This window comes from Pollicipes pollicipes, unplaced genomic scaffold (assembly GCF_011947565.3).
Source record: "Pollicipes pollicipes isolate AB1234 unplaced genomic scaffold, Ppol_2.1 Scaffold_3447;HRSCAF=4054_pilon_pilon_pilon, whole genome shotgun sequence".
Taxonomy (NCBI): Eukaryota; Metazoa; Arthropoda; class Thecostraca; order Pollicipedomorpha; family Pollicipedidae; genus Pollicipes; species Pollicipes pollicipes.
This window is the reverse complement of record NW_023596297.1, coordinates 8,365,558-8,383,407: the sequence shown is the minus strand read 5'-3', so window position 1 is coordinate 8,383,407 and position 17,850 is coordinate 8,365,558. Positions and strand designations below refer to the sequence as shown.

Below are 17,850 nucleotides of genomic sequence, written 5' to 3'. Positions count from 1 at the left end.
AGCGTCTTTGTTAGCACCACGGAAATTAATACAAGGGATCGTGCATCAATAACCTGGCAGTGCAAGCTTATTACTGGATACAACTTGAAATTGTATACCACTCTGCGTCAACAATAAACAGTGTCATGTTAACAATTCAATATCCCACGGCATCGAATCATACAGGCCGACTGTTTTTTCAGCACTTGAATAAACTGGCGCATTTTCAATCAAACATAGGAAAATACTATCATGGCTACCACTGGCTTCAGCACAACTCATCGCCCTACGTATGAGTGCGTGTTCAGTGCTGCTTTATTGAAACAGGGGCCAAGTGAACGTCCCTGGATAACATTTATTCTCAACCACACTGACTAAGAATTACAGGACGAAATCGAAATTGGACTAGAAACTGTCCGGGCCTATCACCACCCAACCCACGGCTGCAGGTGGGGGAGCAAACTGACTAGCTTGCCGTGACCTAACCACCTGGCCTGCGAGCCGGCGTGAAGTTGTGGCAACACGCTATGTTGGAATAATGTCTGAAATTATTGCAACACGATAAACGTTCACCATTAAAATAATGAATACGGTACCCCACTTCGCAGCAGGTCAGAGATTCTTCAGAGGCATCGGTCTCATCATTTTTCATACCGGGGTATTTCCCCCATTGTAGTATTATAGTACTTTCGTCTATGATCGGATGTTTGTTTCACGCCGCGAAGGCTGACTTTCTTGTTTCATGGCGCTGTAAAATCTTATAAGTTTTGAAGTTAAACATAAATATTTACGTGAAAAGTGCGGTCAAATGTGTAACGAGCGGAAAGCAAAACAAGCGCTATCGGAGCAAAGCTGCGACGGTTGAATATTGATCAACCCCGTGTCAACTTTTGCCATTCATTTCGAATGGTTTGCATGGGTGACTTTGGGTTCAGAATATTCGCCAGGTAAAACTTGCTGCGTGCATCCCAGTTGAACCGATAATTTTGCCTCTGCCATTTCACCAGACAGGACTGCAGAAGATTTACGCGTTGTTGCATAAAGACCGCCCGGGCTTAAGAAAATCCGTGTCGGACAGTTATCAGCGGGCCTCTGCAGGATAGTCAAGCCAAATAATTTGCTCACTCCGGGGCTCTTACCTAGTGCTGCTGCATGACAAACTCAGCATTGTGCCGCAGACCATGGAGGTGAAGGATACGTACACTCCGATGCAAGTACTTATCATTTGCATTTGATTGCGTTAATTGTAATCAGTTGTTTCTTTCTTATACGGAACGCTTGAATGTGTTTCTAACAGTTAATGTTTCTCTGTCTCCGAAGAGCCTCTTCCGGTTTTAGACTATAAATTCACGCGCAAGATTTTTCAAGCTGAAATGGTCCGGTGTGCAGACTTTTCTAAATTATAGGAAGTGACCGATCTCTATTAAATTAGATACTCAACAACTACTGCAAGTGCCTCGCAGGCAATATGCTAAGATTCATTTAACAGCATGTTTCAGGCCAGAGCGGTGAAAGTGATTGTCTTTTGCATTTATCTGCTCGTTTCCGATATTCAAGTAACATCGTGTCACCGTCATGGCCAAGTCACGAATATCGGCACGGGAGAAGATGCGGATTTGGCTCAGAATAGCCAAGTAGGTGAAGTAATTAAGAGACGGAAAAGGTTTGTATCTGACGCCGTGGATGTACATTCAAGAGATGGTGACAAAAATTTTGATGACTATGACTATTACGAAGAATCATATGGAAAACCAGGTACAGTGAAATCCCCCAACGGCGATAGTGATGTTGAGGAAACCGAAAAATCCCGACCTAAAGCCTCAACTGAAGAGACGTTTGATTTTGCGGTGAACTACAAAACAGTTGAAACACCAGCAAGGACACACACATCTCAATCACCCGCTGCTTCGTCCAGATCAACACTTCAGTTCGTGACCCCAGTCGCGAAAAATCGTAAGCATCAGCTACTTTCATTACATTACTTGCATTCACTATTGTCAAATTTCGCTTTTGTCATGATGGCAAAGTACTTCGTTGTGCTGCACTTTATTTTCCGTTAACCTCGGTTTTGGTATTGCTGCTGGTACGCTACACCAGAACAGTGCAAATAAAATCGATTATTATCTTGCGCATAAGAATCGCAATTTTTTGTAGTCAATCTTATCCAAGAATCATAAAGAAATAGAACAAATTAAGTCCGGCACACAGAAACAATACTAAATGTAGTCTGCAGAAACAGTGCATGACAAAAAGTGCCAACCAACAGCGTCGATTAAAAGAGTGTAGATATGTATTGCCCGTCACGCCAAAAGGATGGCTTCTAATGAGTACAGAGTAAAACGTGTCTTCGTTTTGTTTTCATACCATAAATCTCACTTGGACTCGGAGCATGCTGCGCAGACTTTGTCGTTACTGGACCCAAACTGATATCGACAGACGTGTTCACATTTTCAAGTTTTACATATTTAATGGTGGCCTCAGAAAGCCAATAACTCGAGCAAACAATATAAGTAATTGTGTCCAAGTGCATTTAAAGCCCAAAAATGGATCGAAGTACTCATCGCGTTGCACGTGAGCAGCTGCTGTTGGTGGTGAACGCATCAGCGCACACACAAAGGGCAAGTTTCAATTATAGTAACGGCTTCTCAATCTACGCTGCTTACTTGACCAGACTTAGCTAGGTGCTAAATGTGATCAGAACCACTTTGAAGTGCCCACGGGACACTCAGGTGTGCTCAGGCATTGGTTAAAGTGCATTTGGGCAGGTTTCATTGGTAGAATCGGCATGGGCTACCTGAGGAGCTCGTGGGGTGGGGTGGGGGGGGGGGGGGGGGGGGAGTGTGTGTGATACGGTTGCGGGTAGTGGTGTGGGTGAGATGTTCACGAAAGGTCGGATAAATGCTTCAAAAATGCCACACAGCATCACTCCTCGCGTTTCTTTCAGTTGCGATTAGCTCCTTCACACTACTTTTGCAATGACCAGTGTAAATGATCAAACATTGGCGTATACTCTCCTGAAACTGTTCATTATCTAAAACTAAAGCTATATAAAAAAGCACCAACGGGCGAGCGACGGGTGAGCATAATCAAACAGGAATGGGCAGAGGGTGCGTATGGGCAAAACCCCGGGATAGCAGATGGATAGGGCAAAATCTAACCATGCCATTACACACCAGAATGAAAGCGCTTTTTGTTCCCACTGCATCCGGCACCATGTTATGGTCTCATTCGTGCGATGTTGGATTTCAACTTCTGAAATGTATCCGCTGCGGTTACCGACAGCAACGGAAAACTGTTAAAACATGTTCGACAAAACATTTTGGTGCTCACATGTACCAAAAATTGTAACAAATGGTTTTAAATTTCATCTTTTGCAATGAGTATGTGGTGGGGTGGCTGCAGCACGTTCCATTAAATGCGCTGGGGACTATTTCCGGCTGTGTTGAAACTATTTGGAGTCCAAATCTATTAGCATTCAGACCATCTTCAGCGTCCGATCTCAACCAAAACATGTAATTTCAACGACAGCCCAAGTATATTACCCTCGATATCTGTCAACAACAACGCCTTCACTCGGAATACAATCATTTCAATACCTGAATATCATAGCATTGCGAAGGCAGATGCTGGGACTGCGCTACACGTGCAAGCTGGCGCAGTTCCCAGATCATCCCACCTACAAAGCAGTGTTTTCGCGTAGCTTACGAAGGCTTTTCCTACGTCAACGGTCACCAAAAACTTCTCCCTTTTGTGTACGAATGAGAGAACTTTTAGACGCGACCGGCCTCAACCTACGACGCGTCATCAGACATAAACCCATGAAGACTGCTCCTTGGGAGCTAAAATCGCCAAGAGAAGATGTTTCGTTATCAAACATGCAAAAGCAACGCGTTCTCATGACGGAACTTAAAGGGGCAGCCTTAGAACACATAACATCTTTTGACGGGTACATGACGACTTATACGGATGGCTCAAAGACGGACGCAGGTGTGGGGCGCGCTTTTGTGTGTGGATCCACAACACGGTCATTCACGCTGTCTTCACACGCGTCGGTCTTCGCCTCCGAGCTTATAGCCATCAGAAAAGCTCTCTGTTTTATTGAAGTGGACGATACCAATCTGCCTTTAATTCTTTCCGACTCCTTGAGCAGCCTCCTGGCTGTTGGCGGCTTCTCCCCGTCGAATCCACTGGTCCAGGACATTTAATCCCGTCTTAGCTCACTGGATCGAGCAGGAAAAACGGTCGTTCTATGCTGGATCCCAAGTCACGTGGGGATATGCGGAAATGATCTTGCTGACGCGGCAGCAAAGCGCGCTACGACAGGGACTAGAATTCCTGTAACACCACTACCTGCTCAAGACATGTACCCCTCAGTGTCGCTGTTTATGCAGAAGCGATGGCAGTTCCACTGGAACTCGCTGAGCGCCAATAAGCTGCAGTCGGTGAAACCCCGCATTGGATTATGGCAGTCGTGCTTTCGGGACAATAGGGTGGAAGAATTTGCACTTTGCCGGTTACGCATAGGTCACACACATGCTACGCACCATCACCTGCTATTGGCTGGCGACAGACCATGCTGCGGTCGATGCTATGATCCACTGACCGTGCATCACGTACTGGTCGCTTGCCTCCACCTTAATGCAACGAGAGCGCAGTTTTTCAGACGCCACGTCCAGAGTCGCACGCTATTCGACTTTTTAGGGGATTCTTCGAACATCGTCGACTTTGATAAAGTGCTCCAGTTTCTTCGCGCTATAGATTTCCCAGTAATCTTTTCATCATGATGCTAGGGCCAATCATCATGGCTCTATAGGGTGACCTGATTGATGCACTTCTCTGATTAACGGCTCTGCATGAATTGATAGCTATGGGCGCTGCATGACCTTCAGCAGCCGATGCGCCCTAAAATCCCAAATCATCATCATCATCATCATGTGTATTGCAGAGCCTGTTGTACGCATTCAGAAACTGCACATCACATGTAACATCTGAACAGTTAACCCGCGCCCGGCCCGGGGAAGTTGACTTTCCCCACGGTTTTCGAGCCCAACTAAAAAACGAACGTTCGCAGCAACACCCAATTTTTAGTGCCTGCTCATTTATTAATTTGACATCCTTGGTGTAAATTTAAGGCTTTAGTATATATTTGGCCTAGCCGATTAATAACCTTAGCGGTTATTAATCTAGGCCATGTTTAAGAGGTCAATTTCTAAACAAATTTACTATGCATAACTTTGTTGTGCGTTGTTTGCCATTGCTCAAACTCGCTGTAGTAATAGAACGTGATTGCACCCGCAGGTGATATCCCTCAGGTTTTTCGAAACAGATAACGTCAGTGGCCTGAGGTGGGGTCAACTTTTGCTATTTTTTGTAAGTGATGCAAATTTGTCAGCATTATTTAGTTTTGGTGCTTGTATATAATGAAAATATTGCAAGTTCACATGCTCAATCTCGCTTAGACCCAGTCAGCATTTCTATTTTTTCATTTGTATGCCTTGTGAATATGACCTAAGTTGGTCCCAGCTGACATCTAGGCCAGCCTAAAATGGTATTTTTGTGTCTGGGATACTTTTACCCCATAGCTGCTCGTGATGAAGTAAACTTAGTCAGAAGCACATTGTGAAAGAAAACGAAAGCAATAATATCGTATATGTAGGCTATTGGTAGACCAATTTTGAACGGTGACTTGACCTGATCTAACCCTTTTAGAGCAACAAAAAAAGGTTGGACTCCCAACAGCCTTAATGGTCTCTTCTGTGCCCCCGATATTCATTTTGACGTATTCACATATGTCTGAAGTGCATCTATCAGAACGACCATTTTTACTGCCGTGCCATTTGGCGACCTCACATTTTACCTAAGCACAAAAAGTTGGTGTGCGTTTTTCAAGATTTGACGAGACCTCACAATTTTTTTTTTTGAGCGACGTGTGGAAGTTGAAGAGCCATGCGGGAAGGGGTCATCTCCTCTCTCCCCGGCCGGGAGCGGTTGTCTCGGACACCCGACCAGCGCAGATTAACTTAAGATCGTGCGTCTGTCTGTATGCACATTGTTTGACCGAACGCACAGCACAGACTTTTCTACGGATTTCCGTGAGATTCACACGTATATCTGGTTTAGCACGCGCCCGGATGGCCGACTGAATACCCTTCGTTTGGGTGGGAGACTATTTGACTCTCCTGATATCTAAAAAGACCAAGATAGCTAGAGACACCAAGCTCATCGCGTGGATTTATCCGTTCGTCAACTTACTTGTGTCAAAATTTAAGGCTCCTAGATCATAACCCTGGGATCAAATAAAATAAAACAAAGTCAAGCTCAAGATTAGTGGCGAAATACCCCAAAATTCCTCATGGAACCCCCGTGAAGCTAGATACCTGTTCTAAGCAAAAGTTCAATGAGGTCAGCGACCTCTCCTGGCCTTTGCAAAGTCAACTTGACCAAGTTTTTTCCAGATTGCTCCTATTTTGTCATTGGCTACTCAGAGATTACGCTAGACGGGATTTTTTGCAAGAACAAAATGTTGGTCTCAATTATTTTAGGTCAGTGACCTACTCTGACCTTAAGAACTCCATGAAAAATGTCTGCTGCGGTCCCTGTCATTAATAAGTTTGAAATGAGCAGCGTTTTAACCTTGTTCTGACCTTTATACCTGATCTTAGACCAATGATGTTGGCCGTCATGCTGAAATGAATTAGTTTATTGTGTAAGAAACTATCTCAGATATGTATCGCTTCATCTAGCACCTCGTTGTTGCATCGCGTTGAGCGATTCCCTAGAAATGTGCTTTGCTGACAGCCATGGCCTGACTTTGACCTGCCGTAGATCATTGCCCTTTCAAGGTTCATCTAATTTTGTACATCAAAAGATCTGCTATTCAATTCCCTACAGCTATGCAACGTTTGGCGTGGCTACACCGCGCCGTTCGGAAATCGTTGTGGAAAAACTTCGGGGGCTCTATTCGACCCTCACCCAAGCGCCTGGTAGCCTTCATTACGATCCACGGCATATCCTGACGCCTGTCCGGTACCGGTGTCGGTCACAGCACGTGCGAGAGGGCACATGTTTCCGCATTTAGCATGGAGACACATTCCTTGTTTGTTGATTGTGCCAAGACTTCAATATAGCCGCATGTGCAAAGCCCAAGTGGTCAAAAATTGCCGCAAAGCTCGAGCAACGATGAATACAGCGTCCCTGCACGCAGGGGAATGCCAACTTAAACAGGCACCAACAGCTTAGAAAAACTGGAGATGCCAGACTGTGTCATTGAGAAGCGCCGCCCCCAGCCACATTATTGTTTAATGTGGCTGAGGGCAGCGTCATACCGACCCCAACGGTGCCACATCTTCGCACAGAAAAACAAGCGGGAACCACAGCTTATGCTGCCTATTAGATGTCCTCAGTGCATGGAAGACGTTGCACGATTAGGGTGTCCGAATTTGATTCAGAAATGACCGCTTGCAGATGTCAGCTGAGATCCAATTCGCATTGCTAAGACATAAGCGAATGCTATTCCATTGGTAGCGGTGCCGCTTCGCGCAGGAGAACAAGCGCAACCTCTCGCAAGTTTCTAAACATCACAAGGGAAATGCTGAGGGATGCCCTGACGGGCATCACAGGGCTTAGACATGGGTGAACCGATTGGTTCAGGCATTTACCAGCGTCAGTAGGCTTTCGCTGGACGCTGGCTGTGAAGGTTTTGTATGAAGTGTTGATGGATGCGTCCAAAATTTCCTTTTTAAAGTTTTTCGCGCAAAAGGGGTCGATTTGGAAATCTCCAGCTTTGACAACATCTATACGGGAGGCATGGATTCATGCATCGCACAAGCCAAAGCTCAACAGCGGTGAGATCAGAGGTGGGGACGGGTTGCCGAGGGAGGATGCCATCACGCATTATAAAGAAACGGTGCCACATATGAAAATGGTTGTAGCCGTGGTAACACTAATGTTTCGTTTATAAATATGCCCAATGAAGAATTCTGCTTGTAACCACTTGACATTTTGCTACGACACACACACACACACACACACACACACACACACACACACACATACACGCGCGCGCGCGCGCGCGCGCGCAGGAATCATGTCTGATCACGCGTCTTATCGAACCTGATCGCGACATTTCCTGCCCTCTCTGTACCAATAAATCGAGCATCTTACAGTATGACTGTCTTATCGTTCTACGTACAACTGTACAATTGGTCATCCATCCAGACTGAGGCAGCATCAGACGTTGTTCAAGGCGTTAAAAGTTCAACATGAGCACCACCTCGGGCGATGCATTCACCGCATATCAGGCTTTATGCAAGCCAGGTGATATCGGGGGCCCTTTTTCAATTTTTTTTCCGAACATATTTCTCACCAGCTCTGGTGAGTGGTGGAGCCACCCGCTGCCGTGGTTCTTGTCAAGCCGACCACTGGGTTACTTCCTAAAGTACGGGCGGATGCCTTAGCTATGATGAGGCCGATAACTGCGCTGACTGTGATGACACCGCCCGCTGCACTATGAGACAAAGGAGACAAGGCCAACCACGGCACCAGCTCTAAAGACTGGTCTCTGCGCTGGATCTGGTGCCAGACGTGGACCGATCCGCCTGGGAGCAGCCGTTGCAAAGGCTCGGGTGAGGCCAGAAGAAGAGATGGATTTGGCAGGTTGGGGCACTACCCTGGCTCTGTTGAGGTCAGCTGCCGCTCCGAACTCAGCTCAGATAGCCAGTATACATTTCCAGTTTGCATGTGTTTGCTTGAAGTTCATCCACGAGGCAGATTTTCAGGCCTTTGGCTTGTTAAAACGTTTTCTCACTTCGGTTTGTTACAATACTCACTCGTTACTGAGGTTGAACCACAGAGTTAACGGAATTATTCCACATTTGTGCGGGATTTTGAACTGAATTAGCCATCTTGAAAGTCATTCGGCGTAACTCGAAGACCTGCCCTTCTTAAAACCCAAACCCATCTTTTTCTGAGTTAAACGTCCGCGAAGATGTACAGACTATTTCGGGGGAAACTATTCCAAGGTAACCAATGCATCTAGGACGCCAAAATAATGTCATTCAAATCCTGTCATCCGTTTGTAAATGGGGCGATCAAGGCCCCAAAAGATATAGCTGTCGAGTCGTTCATATCTGACGTTCGTAGGCACAATGCTCAGACATACCGGCCTTCAGCTGGCACTCAATCGCTTTGGCACAAGACACAGTGACGTATTGAAACAAGGAAGCATTGGGGGGCATATTTGTTAGACGAATACAAAATCTTGTTGCTTAGAGCAGGTTTTTCCACTTAAAAGCATATCAATCGTTTTAAATGGGCTTATTTCATCACACCTGACGCTTGCTGCGATGTTTTCAAATGTGGAACATTCCCTTTAAACGGGACCAGCCGTGCTACCTTCGGGGCAGTCGGGGATCAGGTTCGTCTGCTCCGTTCAGTCCGCGGCTTTATTGGTACGGATGGGACCAGCCACTGGGCTGGCTGTAGCGGGACCGGGCGTCACGCCGGCTCTGGTAAGCCTGGTCGCCGTGCTCTCTCTGATGGGGTGCACCGCTGCGCAGCTGGCCAGCCGCTGTTTGCGTTCTGGTGGGGTGCGCCGCTATGCGCTCTGTTGGGTGCGCCGCTGTTTGCGCTCTGGTAGGGTGCATCGCTGCGCGATGGGACGCCGCTGCACTGGTTCTGGTGAGCTCGGTCGGTGTGCTGACCGCCGAGGTGCGCTCTCGGCCACTGGGCTTACTTTGGTGAGACCTGGACTGATCTTTCTATTAAGCCATTCCTGTTCGTGGTACATGTCCTGGTGTTCTGCTTAAATTTCGGTTTTAGCTACTGTGACATGGTCCCGTTGATCTGCTCTTCCACAGTATGCACGTTGCAGTCGCTAGTCGGCTGGGATTTGCTTGACTCGCCGAAGCTCCTGGTGTACAAGGGCCATGACGAGCGCAGTGTATGTAAACCCGTATAATACTGGTTTTACATCTGTCGGAACACATGTTTTCTCTGTTCAGGCATGTGTCAGCGCCAGTGGGCTCTCGGCGGACGCTGGTTGTAAATATTTGGCCGAAGCGTTGAAACATGCGTCAAAAAAGTTATTCTCCTCCAAAAAAATATCTTCGACGGTAATCTGTAGGTCTGATACAAGCTCCAGTCTGCATTTAACGTGTTCAGAGCAATAATATATTTGATCTCCAGCAAAATTTCATCAGCATGTTGCACGCACATTTGAAGTTTAATGAAATCATCCGTGAGAACGTCTTGCTCAACAGAGGACATAAAGCCTTGGGCAAACAGGACTCCCAGTGGTGATCACATTGCAATATCATCTGTTTGGTAAAACAGCTGCCCTTTAGGGTATCTGGAGTGTGCCTTGGCGGTGCACAGCCTTAACATGATACACATGAAGTGTTTAAGAAGTCTGATGCGGACATATTTTCATGATCGTACGCGTATTTGGCAGGTATATCAATAGTTCATTCGACAGGGTCACTTGCGAACTGGCTATTGACATCTACAGATGCTATCATGCCCAGTCTATTTTTTTTTGGGGGGGGGGTCAACGAGCTCGGATGATGGCTTTAGGAAGTACGTAGATGGAAATAGGAATTCAGTATCTTATTGGGTTTTTTGGCGAGGTTATAGGCTGCTTAAGAGATCTGTGACATTACACATCTCGATGAATTGTCGGGCCCATGGGTTCTAGCATTGTCATTGCCTTACAAATATTTTGGCTTATGCTTACCGGTGATATGTTCCATCTGGGGATCCTCAGTGTGCTTATAAGCGGAAACTATGAGGACATTTGTCTGTCTTTTAAGATGCTCGATAGGGTTTCTTGTGATGTCGGTGAACTTCGGGTCATCGTTCAAGATAACATTTTTTCCTTTGTAGTCGACCGCGACCAGGATCACGAAAACTTGCAACTTGGCTCTTCTTGGCAACTTCTTCTCGTCCGTGTAGCGATGTCCCCATTTCATTGCAGTTTCTTTGCAGCTTTCAGCAGTCGTGGGCTCAGTGATGGTGCACGAAGCCTGTTTCGTACTCTCACCTTGCAGCTGCTAATGTCGAGGTTTACCATATTCTTCCATATTCTATTCCTAAAGTCGGCAAGTTTCCTGGCAAAGCAGCTGGGCCTTCTTTTCCTCCTCAGAGAGAGGAAAAGTCCTCAGAGACCTACACCCTCGACATATTCACAAGGTCATCTTTTAGATTGAGGACAGGAACCCATTCTCCGTAAAGGTTACATGAATTTTTCCGTATTCTTCTTCCGACTATATTATATATGCAGAGAAAGCTACACTGAAATAACATTATCAGTTTTACGCCTGAGGTTTTCGGCAATTGCGAAGCCTCGGTAACACAGCTTCTCACCGACCAGTTTTTTAGGTCCCTGATGGTTCCATTGTTGGTTTCGATTTGATCTCACACTAGTTTTTGTCTAAAATTTAGCGGAAATGTTTCCCGCAGCACCGGCTCATCGATCTGAACGTTTAGAAAGTTATGATACATACTTTTCTTTATGCGTGTTTTGTGAAAATACCACTCATATATATATATATATACATGCATCAGGCTGGGTCATCAACTATTCCAGCCAGTTTAAGTGTGCCCGCGTATCTCTGCATTTTCTTACATCATCCTCCTTCAACGCCCCATTTATCCCTCCGACGCTGGGCGATAACGGGACTATTTCATTGCTGATTACACCACTACGTCTTTATATTAACATTAGATGTGTCTTGTTTCAGCATTGCGCTTCGTTCTGTAATAGAGTGCGCACTGCAATGGCTGCCATTCGTTTGAATTATAGGCGTTACCCACTCGGCATCACTGCATTCTAAATGACTGCCGTGCGAATGTTTCAGTTGGAGACTGCTGTCACCTGTTGAGAAGTGGCTGGTATCAGGAATTCAAGCGCTGCGTTGGAGGTCGCTGTCTGCATGCGAACACCTGCGAAGGGCCGGAGATTTTAACGCGTAAGATTTGAAGAAGCCTGAATGTACCCCATAAATTGTAAGGTTATTCCACTTTTCTTTTCAACTCCAATTTTCCGACTCAATAATGTTATGTTTCGATGGTTTATCGCATTTAGTCTCCAATGGCAGAGCATTGGGACTTGAAGGGTGACAAAATTGCCGCAGATCACGAAATGCTAGTAAACGGATGCGAGGCATTCACATAATTCAGATATAGTAAGTGCTTTCATGCCAACAGAATATTGTCCAGTCATGTCATGTTTTTACTGTCCTACGAACACTTATTCGACTCGCATGCTTCCAATGATATTGAGACGGCTGAAGCGGGGATGGGGTGACAGAAACGGCAGCTATCCAATATCTGCAAAAGTTGGAAATTAACCCTACGGGATTGCAATGAAAAATCATCGTAAACGTCGTGCCTATCGTCCTCTTGTATCTGAGGACGATCTAATGTCCCCATGCACCTGCTGCCTTAGCCTTTAGTTCGCGAATGTTATGCTTTTCAGATTGTTTTTTCGACGGCCAGTATTATTCCGTAAATGCAACTGCACACATCGACAAACAAAAGTGTTTCCTGATATCCTGCACCAAGGCTGACGGGAAGGATCCACCTTCATCCAACGTGGTTGATTTTGGAGTTGGATGTAAGTACATAAGCTTCAGCCGGATTCGGCCGAAGCCTGTTAAAACAAGGAATGTAGTAGAGATCACGATTGGCAGGAAGAGGTAACTATGGGTGAGATGAATGACTAGACTTTGTTGGAATGCTGAGAGATAAACATGACTGAGCTGCTGTCGTTTCAGGCTGCGAAAAATCCGAGAAGTTACACAGGCACGGCGAGAGGCTCCGGGACTACACCTGCGTCCATGGAAAGTGGATACTAAGGGAGCCACATACCTCACCTAGCACTCCTCAGAATGCTACAACTCACCTTCCACCTACTTCAGCAGAGCCTCAGACTCCAACCACACAAAATGACATTAAACGGTCATCGGTTTCGTCAACAATGAAGACATCTGAAAAGTCAACTCATTTATCAACCACTCATCCAGACCAATCATCGCACGTCACAGAAACTCCACAACATTTGACTCAAACAAAAATGGCTTCAGAAACGCCCGTGGAAGCAAAGACGATTATGTTCACGGGACCAACCATCCCTTCAGAAGCTCATCTCTCACATTCCACGGCAAAGGACCGCACAGTTGATCTAAAGGAGATAACAGAAAGTCTGATTACATCAGGGTATCAAACGCAGACTCATATCTCATCCGAATCCCCAGGAACAATGGCTGTCACTGAACTAGCGATGGTGACGGTAGAATCTTCTAAGACATCTAGCGAGTCACAACCATCGACAGCAGGCAGCCCAGTATCAGAACAACCCGCTACCACGGCCAGCACACGCGGTCGAAACCTGACCTCTGAGGAGCATTTCACACCGCCATCAACAGAAAGTCCTACTGTTGAGCGTACCACGACACTGCGTCCCAGAGCTTCAGAACAAACCATTGGATTAGCAGCCGAAAGTACGGAACATGCGTTAGATGCTTCAGTAAGTTATGCAAGCACGCATGCTGAAAGTGCAACGAAGACACCAATGGCACAACAAACGGCTCACCCGACCAGCGCAAAAGATCAAAGCCTAGCACCAGAACGTAGCTCTGTACCCGCCAGCTTTACAGGCACGCAAGCAGAAAGTGCAACACACCTACCCGCATCACAACAATCGGTTGGCACCACCAGTTCACCTAAACTAAGCCAGGCAACAGAAGAATTTTCCACACCTACCAGCTTGGAGTATACTCAAAACACGGCCCAGCATATATCACTTGGGGGCACCTCTGATATTGAGACTAGAACAGCTACAACACATACAACTGTACCAGACACAGATGCTATAAAGCATACTTCGCATGCTTCAACGGCCTATACAGGCACGCCTGCCGAGAGCACAGCATATGAATCTGTCACACGGCAATCACCCAGCACAGATAGCAAGCACAAGCAGGTCTCAACCGAAAAACATTCCTTGTCGCCATCACCAGAAAGCCCTGTTGTCATGAAAACTACCACAGTACTCCATGGCGAAAGTTCTGAAGAAACCGCTGAACCAGCAACAGGACCGACAGTCCAAGTTCCGCGTGTCTCAGAAGTCCATACAAGCAGACGTCCGGAAACTACGACACAAATACCTATATCAAGACAATCTACTACCATGGCTAGCACACATAAAGAGAGCCTGATAACGAAAGAACATCATGTATCTACGGTATCTGAAAGCCCTTCTGCTACTGAAACAACTATAGGGATTCATCCCAAAAGCTCAGAACAAACTACTGCACCATCATCATTCCCCATGGAGTATACTTCAAGCGCTTCGGTGACTTCTGCAATCACGCAAACTGGAAGCACAACATACCCGCCTGGGTCACCACAAACGGCCCAGGCCGGTTAGCGCACATGAGCAAAGCCTAGAAACTGAAAGTCATTCCATGCCCACTGGCTTCCGGCATACTCACCCAGCGACCCAGCGCGCACCATCTGGAAGCCCTCCTAGTATTGCAAATGCGACGAGTACATTACTTCATTCAGAAACTTCTGAACGATCCACCATGCCGAAAGAGCAGCACACGGAGCATGTTTCTCTTGTTTCAAAAGTGCATGGCAGCACGCCTGCTAAAAGTACAACGCGGCACCATGGATCACAGCAATCAGCTGTAACGACCAGTACATCTGAGGAAAGCCAGGCAACAGAGGCTCATTCTATACCACCCTCATCAGAAAGTATTTCTGTTGCTCAAGCTACAACAGTATTCCATACAAGTAGGCGCGCAGAAGACATTACGCGCCCACCTCCGTCACGGCAAACAACTCACGTGATCACTACACAAGAACAGAGTCTGGCAACCGTGGAACAATCCGTGCCTGATTCATCTCAATCTCCTACCGGTATTGAGACAACTACGGTGACCCACACCGAAAGATCAGAAGAAACCACATCACCATCAATACAAGCTACGGAACGTGCTCTGAATGCTTCAACGGCTCATTCAAGTACACGTTCCGAAAGCACAGCACACACCTCACGGCAAACAGCTCACACAGGCAGCACACAAGAACAAAGCCCAGCAACAGAAGGTCATTTGTTACCTAGCAGCACAGCTCATACTCTCCCATCGTCCCAGCATACATCATCTGGAAGCCCCTCTGGTATTAAGCATTTGACTAGTACATCACTTCAACAAGAAGCTTCCGAACAAACGACTGTGACGGCAACAGAAGCAACAGAGCATGCTTCAAAAGCCCATACGAGCATGGCGACAGCAGGTACATCGCACCCATCTCTGTCGCACCAATCGGTTAGCACGCTTAAAGAGAGCCTGGCAACGGATGAGCATGCCATGCTGTCATCGTCCGAAAGTCCTTCAGTTACGGAAGCCACTACGGCGCACCTTCCCAAAGGCTCGGAAGAAACCATTGCGACGTCAACATCAGTTGAAAAGGATGTTACAAATGCCTCGATAGCATATGTAAGTACGCATGCTGAAAGCACAACACACCCACCTAGGTCACGACAAACCGCTCATATCTCAAGCACACAAGAACAAAGCCTGTCGACGGAAAAGCATTTTGCACCCACCAGCTCTTTGCATACTCACCCAGCGACCCAGACTGCTTCACCTGAAATTCCCACGACTGCAAACCTTCGTTCAACAACATCCGAGCAGACCTCTGCACCGGCAACAAAACCCACAGAGCAAGGACCGCATATTACACAAGCTCTTACTGGCACGCATACTGAAAGCACAACGCACCCACCTGTGTCTCAACGATCAGCTGGAACGGTTAGCATGCCTGAAGAGGGTCAGGCAACAGAGGGTCCTTCTATATTACCTTCATCAGAAAGTCCTTATGCACAGGAAGCTACAACGGCATTCCATCCCGAAACTTCAAGGCAAGCAGCATCTCCGACAGCGGAAACGACAGAATACACGTGGAATGCTTCACAAACGTATTCAAGCAAGCGCGCAGATGCCATTACCCATCCACATCCGTCACGGCAAACAACTCACGTGACCACTACACAAGAACAAAGTCTGGCAACCGTGGAACAGTCTATATCTGCTTCATCCCAACCTCCCTCCGGTATTGAAACAACTACGGTGACCAACACCGAAATGTGGGACGAAACCACATCATCACCAACACCGACTGCGGAACGTGCTTTGAGTGCTTCAACGGCTCATTCAAGTACACGTGCCGAAAGCACAGCACACCCCTCACGGCCAGCAGCTCACACAGACAGCACACAAGAGCAAAGTCCAGCAACAGAAGGCCCGTTGTTACGTACCAGCCTCGCTCACACTCTTTCATCGTCCCAGCGTGCATCATCTGGAAGCCCCTCTGGTATTAAGCATGTCACGAGTACGTCACTTCGGCCAGAAACTTCCGAGCAAACCCCTGAGACGGCGACAAAAGTTACGGAGCATGTTTCCCACGTTTCAAAGGTCCCATACGAGCACGCAAACAGCAGGTGCATCGCACCCATCTGTGTCGCACGAATCGGTTAGCACACCTAAAGAAAGCTTGGCGACGGAAGAGCATGCTATGCTGCCATCGTCCGAAAGTCCTTCAGTTATGGAAGCAACTACGGCGCACCTGCCGAAAGGCTCCGAAGAAACCATTGCAACGTCCACATCAGTTGAAAAGGAAGTTACAAATGCTTCAATAGCATATGCAAGTACGCATGCTGAAAGCACAACACACCCACCTCGGTCACGGCAAACGGCTCATCCGAGAAGTACACAAGAACAAGGTCCGTCGACGGAAAAACATTTTGTACCCACCAGCTCTTCGCATACTCACCAAGCAACCCAGCCTGCTTCAACTGAAATTTCTGCCGTGACGACTGCAAGCCTTCGTTCAGCGACATCCGGCCACACTACTGAACCAGCAACAGCACCGGCTGAGACACTTCCGCATGTTTCGCAACCTGTCACTGATGCGCATGCTGAAAGTACGACACACCTTCCTATGTCACAACAACCAGTTGGAACGGCCAGCGTCCCTGAAGAAGGTCAGGCAACAGAGGGCCTTTCTATACCACCTTCATCAGAAAGTCCTTATGTAGAGGAAGCTACAACAGCCTTCCATCCTGAAACTTCACGGCAAACAGCATCCCGTCCAGCAGCAACAACAGAACACGCGTTGAATGTTTCACAAGCTTATTCAAGCAGGCACGCAGAAGAGACTACAGGCCCACCTCCACCACGGCAAACAACTCACGTGACCACTGCACGAGAACAAAGTCTTGTAACCGAGGAACAATCTGTACCTGCTTCATCTCAACCTCCCTCCGTTATTGAGACAACTCCAGTGACCCACACCGAAAGATCGGAAGAAACCACATCACCACCAATACAAGCTACGGAACGTGCTTTGAGTGCTTCAACGGCTCATTCAAGCACACGTGCCGAAAGCACAGCACACCCGCCACGGCCAGCAGCCCACACAGACAGCACACAAGAGCAAAGTCCAGCAACGGAAGGCCCTTTGTTACGTACGAGCATCGCTCACACTCTTTCATCGTCCCAGCATGCATCATCTGGAAGCCCCTCTGGTATTAAGCACTTGACTAGTACATCGCTTGAACCAGAAACTTCCGAACAAATGACTATGACGGCAACAGAAGCCACAGAGCGTGTTTCTCATGTTTCAAAGAAGCATACCAGCACGCAAACAGCAGGTACATTGCGCCCATCTGTGCCGCACCAATCGGTTAGCACGCTTAAAGAGAGCCTGGCAACGAATGAGCATGCCATGCTGTCATCGTCCGAAAGTCCCTCAGTTAAGGAAACCACTAGAGCACACCATCTGAAAAGCTCCGAAGAAACTATA

The 17,850-nt window shown here is 47.2% G+C and overlaps 2 protein-coding genes across 2 annotated transcripts; both read left to right on the top strand.

The window, feature by feature from the left end:
• The first annotated feature begins 1,382 nt into the window (after positions 1-1,382).
• LOC119091304 (mucin-3A) lies at positions 1,383-14,418 on the top strand. Its single transcript, XM_037214003.1, has 4 exons — positions 1,383-1,932; positions 11,835-11,945; positions 12,455-12,592; positions 12,753-14,418. The coding sequence occupies exons 1-4, from the start codon at positions 1,470-1,472 to the stop codon at positions 14,405-14,407; spliced, it is 2,367 nt and encodes a 788-aa protein (XP_037069898.1). The 5' UTR covers positions 1,383-1,469; the 3' UTR covers positions 14,408-14,418.
• Positions 14,405-17,070, top strand: LOC119091305 (mucin-5AC-like). Its single transcript, XM_037214004.1, has one exon. The coding sequence runs from the start codon at positions 14,445-14,447 to the stop codon at positions 16,521-16,523; it is 2,079 nt and encodes a 692-aa protein (XP_037069899.1). The 5' UTR covers positions 14,405-14,444; the 3' UTR covers positions 16,524-17,070.
• The last annotated feature ends 780 nt before the right edge of the window (positions 17,071-17,850 follow it).

Coding starts and splice junctions, on each gene's coding strand:
- LOC119091304 (XM_037214003.1), top strand. CDS start 1,470: ATGTTTCAGGCCAGAGCGGTGAAAGTGATTGTCTTTTGCATTTATCTG. Junction 1,933..11,834: donor GACCCCAGTCGCGAAAAATC/GTAAGCATCAGC, acceptor CGAATGTTTCAG/TTGGAGACTGCTGTCACCTG. Junction 11,946..12,454: donor AGGGCCGGAGATTTTAACGC/GTAAGATTTGAA, acceptor TATGCTTTTCAG/ATTGTTTTTTCGACGGCCAG.
- LOC119091305 (XM_037214004.1), top strand. CDS start 14,445: ATGCCCACTGGCTTCCGGCATACTCACCCAGCGACCCAGCGCGCACCA.